Here is a 20,860-nt window from a genome sequence, read left to right on the forward strand (position 1 = left end):
TCGCCTAACCTCGTAGTCGACGTCCCCGACTCGCCGTGTGACCTCAAAGGGTCCTTGCCACTTGGCGATTAATTTGGAGCTCGATGTGGGCAACAGGACGAGTACCTTCTCTCCCGGAGTGAACTCTCTAAGGCGCGTGCCCTTGTTGTACAGGCGGACTTGCCGTTCCTGGGCCTGCCGCAAATTCTCCTGAGTTAGGTGGGTGAGCGTGTGGAGTTTTGCGCGCAGATCCATAACGTACTGAATTTCGTTTTTGCTCTGTGAAGGTCCCTCCTCCCAATTTTCCCGCAGTACATCTAAGATGCCGCGCGGCTTACGCCCGTATAATAATTCAAACGGGGAAAACCCCGTGGAGGCTTGGGGAACCTCTCGCACTGCAAACAACAAGGGTTCGAGCCACTTATCCCAGTTACGTGCGTCCTCACTTACGAATTTTTTAATAATATTCTTGAGGGTGCGATTGAACCGTTCAACTAAACCGTCCGTCTGTGGGTGATAAACGCTGGTGCGGATCGGCTTAATACCTAGTAGCCCATACAGTTCGCTCAGTGTTCGTGACATAAACGAGGTGCCTTGGTCAGTCAGAATCTCTTTCGGGATTCCAACCCGGGAGATGACGTGGAAGAGGGCCTCTGCAATACTGCGTGCTGAGATATTGCGAAGAGGCACCGCTTCCGGGTATCGCGTTGCATAGTCCACCAGGACTAATATAAAGCGGTACCCTCGTGTTGACCGATCTAATGGCCCAACGAGATCCATCCCAATTCTTTCGAACGGGGTCTCGATTAATGGTAGGGGGCGCAAGGGCGCTTTTGGAATGGCCGCTGGATTCACTAACTGGCATTCGCGGCACGCCGTACACCACTTACGGACGTCGCCGCGAATCCCCGGCCAATAGAATCGGGCCATTATCCGGGCGAGTGTCTTATCCTGCCCGAGGTGTCCAGCCATGGGATTAAAGTGGGCCGCCCGGAATACCAATTCCCGGCGGCTCTTTGGAATTAATAACTGGGTGACTCGCTCTTTCGTCTGAGTGTCCTGCGTCACTCGATATAATCTATCCTTCAAAATGGAAAAATAGGGGAAGGACGGGGTGGCGTTCGGCTGGAGCGTTTGACCATCGATTACTCTCACTTGGTCAAACGCGTGTCGCAGAGTCTCGTCTCGCGATTGTTCCAGTGGGAAATCCGCGAGGGATTCCCCAATAGAAAGAGGAGGGGCCGGCGGCTCCTCCCCCTGTCGCGGAGGTGACGTAGACGGCTCTGCGACCGCCGCTCCAGCCAAAGCGACACCGGGACCCTCCCCCGTCAACCGGCAGGACCCACTCTTTACTAGGCGTGCCATTAAACCCCGAAATCCCGGCCAATCGGTCCCCAAGATCAAAGAGTGGGTAAGGCGAGGATTAACCGCCGCCTTCACTATAGATTTTTCCCCTCTAAAATATATGTGGACTGACACCAACGGGTAGCTGTGAATATCCCCGTGCACACACAACACCTTCACCCCTTGTGCTCCCCCCAATGCCTCGTCTTGCACCAGGCTTTGGCAGATTGAGGTCTGATTGCAGCCTGAATCCACCAACGCCTGATATGTAGCCCCTTGTACACTTACCGGTATGCGATACGCTCCGGCCCGATCGAGGGCAGCCTCTGGCGCGTCGGGGATCCGCACCACCGCCCCCACCTCCATCGCTGCACATTGTTGCTGCAGGTGGCCCGGTTCCCCGCAGCGCCAGCAAACCGGCCCGGGCCTCCCCTCTGCAACTGTGTTCTGGGGCTCACTCACCTGAGGGGGGGGAGAGACAGACACAGAAGGGGGAAACGGGAGGGCACCACGGGTGCGGCGGGCCGGCTGGGGTGGGGCCGGCCCCCGCCTCCGTGGTGGGGGAATGGGGCGAGGACGGGACACGGGAGGAGGGGGGGAAGACAGAGAGAGAGGGGGGGAAGACAGAGAGAGAGAAGAGGAGACAGAAGACGATGTCATCCGTTGTCCTGCCGCCGGTACAGCCGCCAGATGATCCTCCGCCAGTCCTACGGCCTGATCCAGCGACGCCGGGCGGTGGCACTGGACCCACTCCGCGGTTCCGGCTGGTAAGCGGGCAACGAACTGTTCCAGCGCCACCTGGTCGATGATTCCCTCGGCGTCGCGATCTTCGGCCCTCAGCCACCGCCAGCAGGCGTCCCGGAGCTGCTGGCCAAACGCGAACGGGCTGCCGGCTTCCTCCATCCGCAGCGCGCGGAAGCGCTGGCGCTGCTGCTCCGGCGTGCGCCCCACGCGCTGGAGGACGGCCCGGCGAAGGTCAGCGTAGGCCAGCCGGCGGTCGGCGGGGAGCTGTAATGCGGCCAGCTGCGCCTCTCCAGTCAGGAGGGGGAGGAGGCGCGCCGCGCGCTGCTCCATCGGCCACCCCGAGGCTTCGGCGACCTGCTCGAACAAGGTGATGAAAGCCTCGGGGTCGTCCTGCGGGCCCATCTTGGTCACAGTGAGGGGAGACGGGCCCGCGGCCGGGGCGCTGGTGGATCCCGCCGACGCGAGGAGCCGCCGGAACGCCTCTCGATCTTCCTGTTGAGCCAGCACCAGGGCTTCGAAGCGGCGCTCCTGCTCCGTTCGGAGCGTGACGAGTGCCTGGTGCTGGCTCTGCTGAGCCGTGGCGAGGGCGTGGACCAAGTCCGCGAACGGGGAGGATTCCATGGGGCTGTAGCACTGGTGCTCCACCTTTTCCCGGGTTTCGGCACCACTGTAGCGCGGACAATGCGTGGGTGGAGCACAGAGGACGGCAGGACAACGTTTGGAGGGAGTAACAGCGTGTTTTATTAATAAACTTTTCAGCTTAAACAAACTCGCAGCACACAGACACACTCTCAGCCTCCACTCCCGGGTCGCGCTCCCTCTGCTCTCTCTCAGCCTCTTAAAATAGGGAGCGGTTTACTGGGAAAACACACACAAAACACAGGTTAATTACAGTCAGGTGTAGCGAATCTGCCACTCACCTTCCCCGGCTCCACCCTCCTGTCACAGACCGATGCTTGACCACGCCCCCGCTGCCACATCCATGTTTCAGTTAAACAAAATACATTAAACTCCTGATCAGTAATAAGTTCATTAACCATTAGCGCTTTAGATGTAAGAGATCTAATATTTAATAGCCCCACCTTTAGATCAAAGGTGCTGGCAGCAGCTGTACAGTCAGTATGATCTAATTTTATATTGATTAGGTTACTGGAACAAACTCTCTGAATATTTCTACTTTTTTGTTGAGCTTGGGGAACAGACACAGTCTCGATGTAGTGGACCCTGAGTGACGACTCTGTGCAGCTAGCAGACAGTCGGTTTAGCCTGTTTGTCTGATCCCTGGCCTTGGCTCTGGATTGTCAGAAATTAACTAGGCCTGTTCTGAGACTATGACCTATGCTGCAGGAAATGAGAGCAGCACCTTCCCGAGTGAGATGGATACCATCCTGCCCTAAGAGGCCAGCAGTGCCCTCAAAATTAGCCCAATTATCTATAAAGCCCACACTGTTTTCAGAGCACCACCTGGACAGCCAGCAGTTCAGCGACCATAACCTGCTGTAAGCTACATCGCCACGTTGCATTGGGATGGGGCTAAAGCATACTACAGCATCGGACATCGCCATCGCTAATTTAAACACCTCTGCAAAGTTACTCTTAGTAACCTCAGACTGACGAAGGTGTATATCATTAGCTCCTGCTTGGATAACTATCTTTGAGAACCTGTGCTTGCCTAGGACCCTAAGATTACCTGCTATGTTCGGCACCCTGGCTCCCGGTATACACCTGAGTAAAGCTGCTGGTGCCCCTAAAGGCTGAGCTAATTTTACATGGCCTATGATAGAGTCCCCTATAACCAGAGCTCTTTCAGGTTTCTCAGTGGGTGCATCACTAAGGAGAGCAAACCTGTTCGACACGTGAGGCAGAGAGGAGTGGTGCTCCCATGGGCGAGCTTCAGCGGTAGCTTTGACTCTACGCTTATGCCGCCAAGCCATCACCCATTCGCCCCGCTGTAAGAGCTCTAATGCTGGAGTTGGGGGATTACTAACTCCACCTAGGGCATCCAGACTTTCCCCTACAGGAACTACACTATTCTCATTCTCACTGGCCTTCTCTAAAGCCTGGATACGCGCTTCTAACACTATAATCTTCTCTGTCAGAGAGCTAACTAATCTGCACTTATCACAAGTAAAGCTATCGCTAGCGATGGAGGAAGAATGACTAAACATCCTGCACTCAGCACACTGAACAGGCTGAAGGTGTGCCATGATGAAAGGATTCATGTACCTTAATCGAAGATCTGCTGATATTAAAGCAGATCCGAAATCATCTCCTCTTACAATTTTTGGAGGAATTTCACGAAACTTGACAGGATACTTTGTTATATATCAGTAATGCGCATATTGTAGATTCATTCAATTCAGTCGCATTTTACCAGAGTTATAACATAGTTACCAGTGGGGGATATTGTGCTCTCAGAGCACTCTTGTTTTATTTGGATGATTGTGAGCCTTCACAAAAGATACTCCCTGGTTTTGTAATCAGTACGGCTGTGTGAGCTACTGCATCACTGATGCTCTGGTTATTAATCATACATGTCCTCCTAAATGTACTGTATATACAGTTGTGGTCAGAAGTTTACATACAGTGACATGAATGTCATCTTGGATATGAATGCCATGGCAATATTTGGGCTTTCAATAATTTCTTTGAACTGTTCTTTTTAGATTAGATTGGATTCACTTTATTCATCCCACATCGGAGAAATTCACGTGTTACAGTAGCAAGAAAATGTCATACAGATAACAAATAAAACTGAAATAAAAATTAGACAAACGAAAGATTAAATACAGAGGGCTATTTGTATTATCTACCGTGAAAAAGTATAGAAATATTGCCTTATTGAGAGGCTCGGAAAAATTGCACATTACAGGTAGACTCTGTGTGATATATTTTATATATATATATATATATATATATATATATATATATATATATATATATATATATATATATATATATATATATATGTGTGTGTGTGTGTGTGTGTATAAATAGCTTAAGGCCTATATTATTGCACATAATAATTGCATCGATGAGAGATGGCAGAGGTAGTAGTGGTGAAGTAGTGCAAATATAACGACAAACAGGTTATTGGTGCTACATTACAAGTTGTGGGTGTTATACAGTCTGACAGCAGCATGTATGAAAAAAAGGAACTTTTTTTTGAAAAAAAAGAACTTTTTTCTGTGGCAGAATGATTGTACAGCATACATCTTTAATAAAAAAAACTAGAATTTTGCGCACAAGTTTTATTTTTCTTTGGGTTTTCTGAAATCAACACAGGGTCAAAATTATGCATACAGGGCCAAAGATTTACATACGCTTACTTAGATTATTAATTCAGAGGTGCTGAAACTTCCAAAGTGTCTCTTATCTTGCCAAGGCCGAGGTCTCTTAACTTCCTGTTAGTGATCATGATTGACTACAGCTGGTAGCTTCTCTGTGCCTTCATAAAAAGGGTTTGTTTACAGCACTCATTGGATTGACCAACACACAGTAAAATGGTAAAGTCCAAGGAGCTCAGTGCAGATCTGAGAAAGAGGATCACAGATATACACAACTCCAGAATGTCTCTTGGAGCCATTTCTAAACGACTGCAAATTCCAAGATCAGTTCAAACAATTGTATCCAAGTTATTGTGAGGTGTAGTCACTTTGCCAAGCCATTTTGCTTCAAGAAAACCCAAACTGTCACCCTCAGCTGAAAGGAACTTGGTTTGGATGGTCAGGAACAACCTAGGAACCACCATGGCACAGCCCTGCCATGAACTGGAAGCTGATGGATCACTGTCTCCATTTCAGATCACCATGGACTAAGAGGCTGCTATCCAAGAAATAACCCCCTGCTCCAAAATTGACACCTTCAAGTTTAACTAAAGTTTGAAGCTGACCTCACGGACAAAGAAAAAGCCTTCTGGAGGATAGCTGTATGGTCAGATGAGACAAAGATTGAGTTGTTTGGCCACAGTGACCACCATGTACAGAGGGACACTGTACCAGCTGGTGGTGGTGGTAGGATCATCATGCTCTGGGGCTGTTTTGCTGCCAGTGGAACTGGTTCATTGCACAAAGTGGATGGAATAATGAAGAAGGAGGACAACCTCAGAATTTTTCAGCATAAACCATCAGAAATTTGAACGACTTGGGACTTGGGAGTTACAACAGGACAATGAACCCAAACATGCATCAGAGCTGGTTGTGGAGGATAAAGCAGGCTAACATTAAGCTTAAAACAAGTCCTGACTTCAACCCTATTGAAAATATATGGATCGTGCATTTAAGTCGATTCCATGCAAAAAAAAAACAAATTTAACTGAACTCTACCAATTCTACCATGAAGAGTTATGAAATATCCAACCAGAATTCTGCCAGAAGCTTGTTCATGGTAAAGAAAAATATTTGGTCAAGGTGACTCTTGCGAAGAAACATTTTACCCAAATATTAGTTGTGCTGTATGTATAATTTTGACCCTGTGTTGATTTTAGAAAACCCAAAGAAAATTAAAACTTGTGCACCAAATACTAGTGGTTTTTTTAATTAAATATGTCTGCTGTACAATCATTCTGCTACAGAAAAAGAACAGTTCAAAGAAATCATTGAAAACCCAAATATTGCCATGACATTCATAACCAAGATGACATTCATGTCACTGTATGGAAACTTCTGATCACAACTGTAAATTTATGCATGAGAAGACTAAATAATATAAACCTCCATCAAATTGCTTCAAATCATATAATTTGCAGTGTATGTATAAATTACACTTATTGAGTTTATTGTAAAAGGACTATATTGAAAATGTATTATGTTATGTTTTTTACAGTTTAGCCTATTTTTTTTTTACCCACACTCCCTTCTATGGGACTATGCATTATTTTTCTTCAGGGTTGCCAGGTCTATAGCTGCAAGTGCAACTTGGTGCTTATTTAAGTTGCGCATAAGACATTTATTTATGTTCTTGCTCAGTGGATATTTTCCTGCTCGTGCACATGCCTTCAGTGCCATGGGCAGAGCAGCACTACAGGGGCCATGACATTTGAAACTTTTCTGACGCAGTGGTATTTCCACTTTGCATTTTGATATTATCCTGACTTCAAGCAAAGCCTTAAATGTCCTGTTCTATTTCTTACAGCCTGCTTTCAAAGTTGTACATTCATAATGTCAGCACACATAAATAGGCTACTTCAGCCAATTTCTAAATAAACACAATTGAATTATTTCTCATTAACAAACTAGAAGGGCACTCAGTAGAGTGCATACTGTACCTCCGCCAAGCCACATACAGTGGTGCTTGAAAGTTTGTGAACCCATTATAATTTTCTATATTTCTGCATAAATATGATCTAAAACATCTTCAGATTTTCACACAAGTCCTAAAAGTAGATAAAGAGAACCCAGTTAAACAAATTAGACAAACATATTATACTTGGTCATTTATTTATTGAAAAAAATTATCCAATATTACATATCTGCGAATGGCAAAAGTATTTGAACCTCTAGGATTAGCAGTTAATTTGAAGGTGAAATTAGAGTCAGGCGTTTTCAATCAATGGGATGACAATCAGGTGTGAGTGGGCACTCTGTTTTATTTAAAGAACAGGGATCTATCAAAGTCTGATCTTCACAACACGTTTGTGGAAGTGTATCATGGCATGAACAAAGGAGATTTCTGAGGACCTCAGAAAAAGCGTTGTTGATGCTCATCAGGCTGGAAAAGGTTACAAAACCATCTCTAAAGAGTTTGGACTCCACCAATCCACAGTCAGACAGATTGTGTACAAATGGAGGAAAGTCAAGACCATTGTTACCCTCCCCAGGAGTGGTTGACCAACAAAGATCACTCCAAGAGCAAGGCGTGTAACAGTCGGCGAGGTCACAAAGGACCCCAGGGTAACTTCTAAGCAACTGAAGGCCTCTCTCACATTGGCTAATGTTAATGTTCATGAGTCCACCATCAGGAGAACACTGAACAACAATGGTGTGCATGGCAGGGTTGCAAGGAGAAAGCCACTGCTCTCCAAAAAGAACATTGCTGCTCGTCTGCAGTTTGCTAAAGATCACGTGGACAAGCCAGAAGGCTATTGAAAAAATGTTTTGTGGATGGATGAGACCAAAATAAAGCTTTTGGTTGAAATGAGAAGTGTTATGTTTGGAGAAAGGAAAACACTGCATTCCAGCATAAGAACCTTATTCCATCTGTGAAACATGGTGGTGGTAGTATCATGGTTTGGGTCTGTTTTGCTGCATCTGGGCCAGGACGGCTTGCCATCATTGATGGAACAATGAATTTTGAATTATACCAGCGAATTCTAAAGGAAAATGTCAGGACATCTGTCCATGAACTGAATCTCAAGAGAAGGTGGGTCATGCAGCAAGACAACGATGCTAAGTACACAAGTCGTTCTACCAAAGAATGGTTAAAGAAGAATAAAGTTAATGTTTTGGAATGGCTAAGTCAAAGTCCTGACCTTAATCCAATCGAAATGTTGTGGAAGGACCTGAAGTGAGCAGTTCATCTGAGGAAGCCCACCAACATCCCAGAGTTGAAGCTGTTCTGTACTGAAGAATGGGCTAAAATTCCTCCAAGCTGGTGTGCAGGACTGATTGACAGTTACTGGAAATGTTTAGCTGCAGTTATTGCTGCACAAGGGGGTCACACCAGATACTGAAAACAAAGGTTCACATACTTTTGCCACTCACAGATATGTAATCTTGGATCATTTTCCTCAATAAATAAATGTCCAAGTATAATATTTTGTCTCATTTCTTTAACTGGGTTCACCCTTACAGAAAAACCACATGAACTTCACATGTGATTTCTCACATGTAAAATATGTGGAAAATGTGTTTTGCACATGGGAAACATGTTATTTGCAAATGGGAAACATGTGGTTTTGGCCCAATTTTATGTGAATCACATGTGGGAATGTTTTACACATGTGATAACATGTTTTCCACATGTGCTCTACATGGTAACACGTGGTAACGTGATCACACGTGGTAACGTGATCACGTGAAATACATGGGAAATTCATGTGTTTTTTTTCTGTAAGGGCAATTTATCTACTTTTAGGACTTGTGTGAAAATCTGATGATGTTTTAGTTCATATTTATGCAGAAATATAGAAAATTCTAAAGGGTTCACAAACTTTCAAGCACCACTGTATTTTCAACTAGTCTGGCTAACGCGACTTCAAAGCTCTGTGAGCATTTGGTCTGGCAAAGATATTAAGCCCAACCGTTTCCCAAAGTGCGTGGTTGACCCGCCTCCCTGAAATGCCTCAGTTTGCTACTGGTCGAAGCCAGAAAAGGCTGTGACGAAGCTTAAACCAATCACCTCACTCTTTCCTCTGACGTATGTGACGCGACGGGGCTAACTGGTAGATTAAACTCTTACCGAAGTCGGTCGGGAGCAAGGCGAAAACGTCCTTCCTTTCAATAAATACCTCCAGGGCTGCTCTTTGCTCCGTTTTCAATGAGAACTTGCTCCATGTTCGTAATGTTTCTAGTGAATGAAGCGCTTCCGGCATAGAGTCTGTAAACAATCTATGGCTTCCGGTCGCAGTTCTACTACGTCACTGCCTTGAACACGCCTCTACCCAGGGCCGTTGGAGATGCTCAAAGTTGATTGGCTCCCGATTTTTCGGGAGCTTGGAAGAGCTGTAGATAGCTTGCCTGGCCAGACTAAGCTCGCAACAGGCCCTCGTGTTGCGTCACGCTTAGGATGGGCGGGCCCAGGCTAATTTTCAACATTAAAATCAAATCACTTGAATCTAGGACAGTCCTAAAGCTGTACACCAAATTTCATCAAAATCCGTTCACTGCTTTTTGAGTTACATTGGGAATAGACAAAAAAAAATCTTGGATCCATATACATATCTGGATTTGCATCAAAATCTAATTAATTGTTCCTTGGCCCATGGTCCACCTTTCTTTAAAATTTCATCAAAATCTGTCCAGTACTTTTGGAGTTACATTGGGAGAAGACATATAAACAGACAAATAAAGAAACAAACAGAGGCGAAAACATAACCTCCTGCAACACAGTTGGTGGAGATAATAATAGCAAACCATTCAGTTGCTACGAACTCACTCAGTTGAAGGGTTAAAACACAGAACATTATGTCGGATTAACAGACTTTAACAAAACTTAATTTCAGACTCTCAAAAGTTAGACAATTGTGGAAATAAGAAGTTCACACGAGAGGGAATTTTCACTAAAGCACACATGAAGTAAAAAAAAAAATAATTTTCTGTAAGCCACCTGTTTATTCTAGTATTAACATATTGATGTGAAATCTATTGCTTGATTTCATAGTTAATGACAGGAGATGATTTGATTGGACACAAATGAACCAAGTATATCATGATCTTATATTACATTACATTCCAGGCATTTAGCAGACGCTCTTCAAGTCAAGTCAAGTTTATTTGTATAGCGCTTTTAACAGTAGACATTGTCGCAAAGTAGCAGAATTTTAATGACTTTAAACATGAGCTAATTTTATCCCTAATCTATCACCAATGAGCAAGCCTGTGGCAACGGTGGCAAGGAAAAACTCCCTCAGACAACATGAGGAAGAAACCTCGAGAGGAACCAGACTCAAAAGGGAACCCATCCTCATTTGGTTGATAACAGATAATGTGACTATAACATTTTTAACAGTTTTAACATGAATGTCATTTCATTGATGTCATAACTCTTCATTGATGGAAACTTGAGTGCAAAACTGTTTATGACAACTTCAGTCCTAAAGTTAGCAAGTAAGCTGTAGTCCTCAGCCATAAAAGCATTACTGTAAGTGTCCAGAGCGTCCTCCAGGTATGACTTTCAACTGTCCATATGGGTCCGTCCTCCACAGGAGAGACGTGATGAGACTCCGACCAGACACAGGGCATCAGGATGACATCATGGATGCTCTTATCCAGAGTGATATACAACATACCCAGAGCAGCCTGGGGAGCAGTTGGGGGTTAGGTGCCTTGCTCAAGGGCACTACAGGGAATCAAACCAGCACCCTTTTGGTCCCAAAGCTGCTTCTCTAATCATTAGCCCATGGCTAACTGCTTATGTCTTATTTTTGTGTTTGTGTCACAATGTGTACAATGTGATGATGTGTAACAGCATCATGATCATGATGCTGTTAGTCTTAAATGCAGTCAGCAGTGTGACAATAAAAAACTAACAATAAAAAATTCAACATCCTTAAGGTTTATTATAAATTCTGGTTCAAAGTGTGTCGTTTATTTTCGTAGACTCTTTCTGGAACTTTAAGATTCAAACTAACTTACAGCCAGGTACTTGCTGTGGATTGTGTTGCATTTCCTTGGTGAGCTCTTAGTTTCAGAATATTTGTTTAATGTTTCAAAAAAAAATATCAAACTACCGTCTTCAGTGAGAGGCAGGATTTAATAACCTGAATAAATTAATCTGCAATTCAGTAACACTTCAATTCTTTGTAGGGACAAGAACAAGCTCCCTTTGACACCCATCCTGTCATCAGTGTTTCGTTTGATCCGTTACCACCTGGGCACCGTGGCCAAGGGCTCCTTCATTATCACCCTGGTCAAGATCCCTCGTCTCATCCTCATCTACATCCGTAATCAGCTCAAAGGAAAGGTCAGTCCACAGCAGCCTGCACTCAGCTGTCTACAGAATGTATTCTGGATACTAAATTATACACCTCGACTCTACAGATCTTGTAGAATGTACATTTCATCTGTGGACACTTTTTCTCTTTGATATATTTTTGCATTGTATAACACTCATTTTACATCCAAATGCATTTATCATTAACTTTTAAAATAAGGCAGTATTTTTAACCCTTTGATGCAAAACATGGGTCAAAAGTGACCCGGCTGAGATTTTATCTTCTATATCTTTGCAATAAATTAATTCCATCATTCAGTATTCAAGGTATTCTTCAATTAACTTGTTTTTGATCATCATACATCCTTATTTTATTTTTTCCTTTCTTAATTTTTGAATAAAAACCGTTTTTGTATCACTACCCTTCTAATGGACAACATGGGTCAAAAACGACCTGCATTCATTTTCCAGGTTATTTCATGTATGGCTGAGTGTTTCTATGATATACTTTTGAAATAAATTCATTTCGTCATTTACTTTTCCAAATATGCAGTAAATATCTTGTTTTTGTTTAGCACAAATCTTCATTTTTATTTTTCCTTTCTTAAGTTATGAACAAGCACAGCTTTTGTAATTCTACATCAAGTTTACACACATGGGTCAGAAACGACCCGCATGCATTTACTCCAGCGTTTGGTGGGAACTGTGAATTGTGCTTGTGTCAGACATTTCGCAGCTCAGCACAGCGCCCTTTGCCCATCTCATACATGTAAGTAATGTTTTTCAATTGTTCTAACATTACCTTAGAAAAAAATGGATTATGTTTAGGTTACCTTGAGAGTGAGTAGGTTACTTGTCAGAAAGTTACAAGTAATTACTATTAGCTACCGAGCTGTTGACATATTCTACTTTAGTTAGCTAATTTTATTGTAGTTGGCTTAGCTAACTACATAGTTAATAAATAAATAACTGGCCCCATTCACTGCTAAAGTAATTACTTGAAACAAATTATTATTATTATAGTATTAAGACATTTAATTTTAAATCACACTTGGATGACCCATGTGTAGTAATATAAAAAGTATTTTTGTTCATAAAGTAGGAAAGAAAAAATTAAATTAATGATTTGTGGTAATTAAAAACAAGATATTTAAAGAATACTTGGAATATTCAATCATAAAATAAATTGATTTCAAAAGATAGAGCAAAGAAAAACTCAGTCAGCATGAAATAACCTGGAAAATGAATGCGGGTCATTTTTGACCCATGTTGTGCATTAGAAGGGGTGTGCATATGTTTTGCATCAAAGTGTTAAACATGTTTTAGAAATGGGGCCGTATTCAGAGACATCAAGCTAAAAAATAGTCAGTGTTTAAGGAGGGGAAGTTCTTTGTATTCACTGTGCTGTTACTCTACTGCCTGTTCAGTTTTATGAAAATTACCTCTGTGTAGTTCACTATCCTGAGGTTGCCAGAATTTTTGTCAGTAGAAGAATCTGAAACAGTGTTTAGAGGTGAAAAAGGAGATCATGTAATATGATGCCACATAAAAGCAAAAGACAAATATAAAAATAAAAAAGATTAATACAATGATATTTGAATGAGAAGATTTACTAGGAGTCTCGTCTATTGTCAGTATATTACTGTGTGAATAGTCCTAGTTATCATTAATCTATTACCTATGATCACATTTACCGCGAGCTGGTCTAGTGGTTAGCGTGTCCACCTCTCGATCAGGAGATCGCGAGTTCTTCTCACAGTTGGGTCATACCAAAGACCATTGTAAAAATGGTACCTTTTGCCGTCTGGTAAGGCACACTGCAATACAGATGCGAGTGGGGAGTCAAACTCTCATGGTTACCAGAGGACTAGACCCCCACTGTAACCCTAGCTGTAGAGGTGAGAGGCCAAGGGCTATGGAAACGGAGAATGGCAAGGGAAGGACTTTAGACTTTTTATGATCACATTAATTATGGCTTCAACCCTCATTATACAGCAGTTTATAAAATAAAAAAGACCTGACCCAGCACATCCTTTTATTTTGCATTTTATTTTCTTTATATCATGTGCTGAGTTAATTGTGTGCCAACGTAATGAAACTATGAGATACATGTTAGATACATGCCACTGCATGGGATATACTTATTTTATAACACTTTAAATTCACTATTTTTAATGCCAACAAAGAAAGCATGTTTTGAAAGATAAGCTGTCCAAACACTCATCTGCTATATTTGCAGCTCACTTTTAATTGATTTATAACTTTATCCATAAAAATTTGATCCTCCGGATAAGCAGTGTATCTGACTAACATGTCCTTCATGTGAAAAAGTTCTTTCAGTAGACTTTAACCGTTTGTAGCAGTACAATGGTGTTTGACTTATCATACATTAATCGACTTAGCATACATTTTCAATCAGTATAACAAATTAATTTAGAGTCAGGTCAAAATCTAGAGTCAGGTCAGGTTTTGGACCTGCTATCAGTAACCATGTAAATTCGATACTACCATGGTTGAAATGCTGGCGACTAAACCGGCAACGCCACACCTAGGTGTGAGGCGGGTGGGTGGACACCCTGGCAGGACAAAAACAAGACCTGTCTACTTAAGGGCGGAAGAACTCTGTTGATTACAAGGAGTCAACGGCCCATCTACCAAATGGAGCTGGAGTCCCATGAAAGCATTCTAACTCAGCGCTGCTGACTCTTGCGGCAACTCCTGCATCCCCAGTGAACCTCAGACGTACTGGCCCCTCCTCTCCGCTGGTTTAGATGAGCTGGGGAAGAGAGAAGCTCTCGATAAGTGTTAAGGACCACGCAAGGAAGCTTAAACTGTCTTGGCTTAGAGATCATCAAATCGTCTAGCCGACCCCCGCCAACCGCAGAGGTAAACTGCAGCCTCAAATAACACTGTGGAAACCAAACCCTGTTTGTGGTGGTTACCGGTGATAAGTCTGGCCAGCAGTGACAGGTGTTGGGCGCCAGGGACCGCTTTCAGCAGTGGGAGAGGTTGTTTAACCTCATGGTAGCTACCACCTGCTTAAGTCAGGCAGCTCCTGACCAATAAAGTGCTACCAGTCACCAAAACATTCCTTGTATGGGTGTGCTCTTGGAATGTACTCACATTTGCCCAAGAAGACTAAATATACTTGTCTCCAGTGGGCAGGTCATGCCAAAGACCAGGATCCCTCATGGTGTACTGCACAGTGTCCTGAAGGAGGGTACCCGTCCTATAGGGCACCCACGTCTTCGGTATAAGGATGTGCTGAAGTGCGATCTGAAGGACTTCAAGATAGAACCCACCAACTGGACCAGTACTACTCATGACAGGCATAGAAGGCGTGCTTGTCTCCATCAAGGGATCAGACATGACTACCAGAATAACTTGGACAAACTCAAGAGACGACATTCCCGCCCCTCAATCACAGATGAATGACAATCTTCACTTGGCATAGTCGGAAACGACTGAAGTAGTCAGAACTGAACAAATAAATGATTTTATCGCTGCAAGTTTGTTATAAGATTAGTCAGGACACTGTTGGGTTTCTGTATGTAAAGTATCATGACTCTGTGTTTAGCTGCTGGTGAGTAGGGCGATGGGAAAGGGGATGGGTGACAGACAGCACAACTGAAGCGTTTTTGTTAGAAAAACACTGCATACAACTGCCACAATAAAATGATAGCATTTAAATATAGCAGGCTACATAAAAAAGAAATACTTATTTTAAAAAAAGCTCTGCGAATTCTTAAATCCCTGAGTGTCTACTTTCATATGAACCATTAAGCACTGCTGTGGAGTGTAACATCACAAATAAATTCAGTGTCGAATATGAGGAGAAAAATAGGTCAAAAAAGTCATTTTCCGGCATCTGGTAAAATGAATGAATTAAATAATAGCGTCATATATATTTTTTTAATGTAACAATGGCTCCAAATAGCATCCCATATTTTTCTGAATGTGTTCACAGCCCAAAACATACATGGCATGACATTGTATAAACATTGTGGTTGCATCAGACTGTCAGACAGTAGCGCTAGACTTAAATACTGCTCCTCACTCGAGCTGATAAATAGGTTTAAGTTTAAGGTCAGAATCAGGCAGAACTGAGACACACCTCTTCTACTCAAGCTCCACCCCATGCGCACAGCTCTTGTGCAAATGTCTGAATTATGCTTAAGTCTGTATTTACTCAGAATGCATCTGTAACTCAATTCCAAATAGTCCACTAGAATATGCCACAGACTGACATATGGAATGCCATCATACAGACACCAGTCAAAAGTTTGGACACACCTTCTAATTCAGTGATTTTTAGCTCATCCAGCCGCAGGCCAGGCCGGATGAGCTTATGCGATCACACGTCATCCGTCCGTCATCAGTCCGTTGTCATCGTTAGGGCTGCAACGATTTACCACGGTGCACCAAAAATCAAGTTCATACCTGCCATACCAATTATCGATCCATGTAGCTGTATTTTCAGTTCGATTCAGCGACATTTTTAATTTCAATTTTTACTGATTTATAAATGCACTTTTATCGCGTAACCATTACACCATCCGTCCATCTTCTACGCTTATCTGGGTCTGGGTTGCGGGGATGGGTAGCAGCATAAGCAGAGCAGCCTAGATTTCCCTCTCCCCGGCCACCTCCACCAGTTCTTCCAGGGGAATACCGAGGCGTTCCCAGGCCAGCCGAGAGATGTAATCTCTCCAGCGTGTCCTGGGTCTGCCCTGGGGTCTGCTCCCGGTGGGGCATGCCCAGAAAACCTCCCTTGGGAGGCGTCCAGGGGGCATCCTAACAAGGTGCCCAAACCACCTCAACTGACTCCTTTCGATGTGGAGGAGCAGCAGTTCTACTTCGAGTCTCTCCTGAATGACCAAGCCTTTCACTCTGTCTCTAACCATTACACTTACGTTGTTAAATCGATGTGAGAAAGCGATCGGCCGGAATAGAGCACAGCTTTGCTTCTAAATAAAACATATAATTTGATTGGTTTGGGTCCTTGCTCTTGTCCAGTCAGAGTAGCCAACACTTTACATGGCAACGCCATCGCTGGGCAACAAAATGGCGGAAGCCAAGCTTAAAGATCCTTCGTCTCATCTTAAATCGAAAGTTTGGCTACATTTTGGGTTTCGAGAAGACACGAAGGACACTGCAACGTGCTGCACATGTTATGTTGATGTGAAGTACAAGGGAGGGTCAACTACAAACCTTGCAAATCATTTAAAGCGAAAACACAATATGGATGTAAACGAAGTAAGTGTTGCCGAATTGAAAACTGAAAGTGTTACGAAAGTAGTAAAACCAGGTACGCGGGGACAGTTAAAACTGACCGATGTGATTTACTTTACCTGTTATCAGTTAGAGTTTAGAGCCAAAGTTACAAAACAGTTTTACATGTTGCTGAGTTACTACTGTTCCTTGTACTAGTGTACTAACAGTACTGATTGAACTGTTATGAATATGCATAAATATTATCAGAACTCGTTCTGCTTGGGGAAAGTTTAGAGAGCTGCTGCCATTGTTAACCTACAAAGCTCTCACTTCACTTCATACCCGTGGTCAACTATACAGCAGTTTTGTGCGTAGCACCATGTTATACGGTTCTGATTGTTGGGCACTCCAAAGAGATGACCAAAAATGGCTTGAGTGTAATGAAAGAGCCATGCTTTTATGGATATGCAATGTCAAAAGGGGAACACGAATTAGCACGTCTTCTCTTCTTCTCTTCCGTCGCCTTGACACTGTCCTCAGATGCAATCGTCTTCATTGGTTTAGACATGTCCAGCGCAGTAATTCTTGGCTCAACAGATGTACTACCTTGGAAGTTGAAGGAGCGAACAACCGTGGCCAACCTCGAAAAAGCTGGAAAGAATCTGTCTGTGCTGACTTGAAGCTATGGAATATCGCAGAGGAGGCAACTCAAGACCGTGCTGAATGGAGAGCTCTGCTGAAGCCTGCTAGTTATACACACGTCTGACGTGTCAACTGACTCAAAACGGATAGTGAGTGAGTGATTAAATAACTCTTTTTGAAGAGGAAGGTGTTTGTGAGTGAGAGTGACTGATACTCACTGCTCTGTGCTCAGGAATTCATCAGTTCAAGTTGCCAAAATATCCTTATTTTGACTTATTTTATATATTTTGTTTTGTTTTAAGCATTTTGCACTTACATATCCTGTTCCCTAGTCAGCATTTGGAAAGTTCTTTCCAAACAAATTTCAATGGGATTTTGTTAATTAAAGTTTAAAATCTGAGGTTTGTTTGTCCTTTATATTTAGTTGCAGAATCGAATCGAAGGGTCTGAATCGTGAATTGAATCGAATCGGTGTCAGTGAATCGTTGCAGCCCTAATCGTCGTCAGTCCACAATTTACAAAAATCGCTACTCCATCTACAGGATTGATCGGATTTCAATCAAACTCACATACAATGTTTCCCAGCTGGAGGTGCGTTAAAGTTGTCAAGATGGTGGCGCCACCTGTCATATTTATGATTTTATGGGCATCTGAAATTTCAAACTCGCACACAACAGTGGGTGGTAGGAGCTACAGCCTCACTGAGGCTATTTTTCTTTATTTTTATTAATGAAAAAACACTTCATGTCTTAAAGTAATGATGGATGTCGTTTCTCTTTACTTAGTCAAGCGGTTCTTGACATAATATGGATTACTACAGTTGTGGAATAGGGCTATTTACTGTATTTTTATTATTTACTCTTTACTGTTTGATCTTAAACGTATTAATAAGGCAAGAAATTGCACTAATTAACTTTTGATGAGGCACCTGTTAATTGAAAAGCATTCCAGGTGACGACCTCATGAAGCTGATTAAGATAATGCTAATAGTGTACAAAGCGTCATCAAGGTAAACGCTGGCTACTTTGAAGAATCTAAAATATGAAACATTTTTTTGTTTTTAACACTTTTTTGTTTGCCACATAATTCCATACATGTTCCATACGTTATTTCATAGTTTTGATGTCTTCAGTTTTGTTCTACAATGTAGAAAATAGTCACAATACAGAAAAACCTATGAATGAGTAGGGGTGTACAAATTTTTGACTGTTGCTTTATGTGAATATTTATTACTTCTAAAGGATGGTGAAAGGAAGTGTGAGTTTGAACTTTGTGATTTCTACTCAGTCTCTGTTTCCTCTCTAGGAGAACGCATGCGCACGCTGTATGCTAAAGACGTGTATTTGTTGCCTGTGGTGTCTGGAGAAGTGCCTCAATTATCTAAATCAGGTACTCTGATGAAATATCTACCACTGCTACAACATGGATAGTGTTCATTCAACAAGAAATGTGTGTTTTGAATGAATTCCTACTGCAATCTCAGGCTTGGTTGGACAGTAGAGTGATATTTAACAGTTATTCCAGGAAATCGAGTCGTACATGAGCTGATAGCCGATGAGGCACGTAGCACTGAGTTGGTTATGAGCCATGTACGACGAGATTGAGTGGAATAACTGTTTTATTCTATCCACATTCACTGGATTTCGAGAAACGGAGCGTTTTTATTTTTATTTTTTGCAAATTTGATAAACAAAAACTTTATACAAAACATCCGACAAAATCATCTCCGCTTAGAATGTAAACAAACCGGCGAAATTACAGTAGCAATTTGTGAAAAATGCTATCATAATAATAATAATTCTTGAAAAATAAAAAAGATACATTCTTACCATCAAATATGTTTATTCCATATTTTGTTGCTTTTTTTATTTTGAGGGGGGTTCTTCTTCGTTAAGGTTTTTGGCGGTTGGTAAACCAACTTAAAGGTGCATTACTGCTACCGACTGGGTTGAAATGTGGAACAGGAGATACTGGAGGGAAAAAACAAACAAACAAACAAACAAACAAACAAACAAACAAAAAACTATATTCTTTTAGCTATTTCTGTTTCTTTTAGATACTTGAAAACAATTTTTGGGATTTTGTTTTCGAGTAGAGTTTTTATTTCATCCTCGGTTGCTTCAGCAACACGCTCTACTCACAGTATATGAGCTGATAGACTAGTAGCAGAGTGGCCAATCAGAGTGTGCGATTGCTTTATATCCAGTGAATGTGGATAGAATAATTAAAAATAACTATAGGATAGTCTTTTGTTAAAAATAATAATTTAGAGATCATAACCATAATCATAATTGTATCTGTCAGTACGATCGGCACCAGTGTGTGCGTTCCAAAATTCCTGTCTGTTTTAATTAAATTCCTTTCAGTTTTATTTGCATGTACTGTATTAAGTATGGGCATTGATACTAGCCCACTCTTTCTACTGACTGGTGCACAATTCAGATAGAGTTTGTGGATGCATATTTTGGTCTTTCACGTACTGTTCCGAATGATCTCACAAGTTTATCGTACTTCTTCAATGTGACATACTAGCAAATTTGTGCGACTTCTTTTGACAGGTGTTTTTTTTTTTTGGCCATATTTTTTGTTCCATTTTATTTCTGACTAGTTTTATCTCAATGTCAGTGCTGTTCTTCACAAGTACTCCACATGCCTCATATCCAACAACTGAATACCTTCATTCAGATGAACACCCTTTGGACATTTAAATAATATTGGCTGGCTTTTTTTCATGGTGTATCAAACATATTCCATTCAGCTAGCATGATACTGAATGAGTCGAAGACTCATTCAGTATCATGCTAGCTGAATGGAATATATCTATACCATGAAAAAAAGCCAGCCAATATTATTATTATTATTATTATTATTATGCATATACATTTATTTCAGGTGTCTAACGTGTCTTTCTCTTTCAAAATTCTCTCAAAATCTTCCGTATTTAATGAAGCAAACCTGGCAACCATATTTGTTTACAAATTGTCCCAGTTGCTCGCTAGTGCGGAAGTTTTACATCTCCGACGTGTGATGTCATGTTTTCTTGACAACCATGCAATATCGTAAACCATATTCAACGCTCATTCTCCATTGGGTAGAGTAACGCAATACATGTATAAGCGATATGCTAACAATATTGCATGCTATCAAACCAAATGAATGAAACCGGAATAGAATGCATTTTTATTCCGTCAAAAAAGTGTCCTGTATGTATAATAAGGCAGTGCTATTGGTGTATGTGATTAATTTGTTGGGTTTTTTTTTGTCTGGCATTGAGCTTATTATAAAATGTTTATGCATACAGTGGTGCTTGAAAGTTTGTGAACCCTTTAGAATTTTCTACATTTCT

At 42.2% G+C, this 20,860-nt stretch overlaps 1 protein-coding gene across 1 annotated transcript in view; it reads left to right on the forward strand.

Annotated features, from left to right (window-relative positions):
* The window catches only part of slc44a1b (solute carrier family 44 member 1b), a 106,540-nt gene that overhangs the window by 73,715 nt on the left and 11,965 nt on the right, over positions 1-20,860 (forward strand). Inside the window, exons 11-12 of the mRNA XM_060915109.1 lie at positions 11,532-11,688; positions 18,820-18,903. Coding sequence (XP_060771092.1) covers positions 11,532-11,688; positions 18,820-18,903 — 241 coding nt within the window. The remainder of the gene's footprint in view (positions 1-11,531; positions 11,689-18,819; positions 18,904-20,860) is intronic.

This window comes from Neoarius graeffei, chromosome 2, assembly GCF_027579695.1.
Source record: "Neoarius graeffei isolate fNeoGra1 chromosome 2, fNeoGra1.pri, whole genome shotgun sequence".
NCBI classification, from domain to species: Eukaryota; Metazoa; Chordata; class Actinopteri; order Siluriformes; family Ariidae; genus Neoarius; species Neoarius graeffei.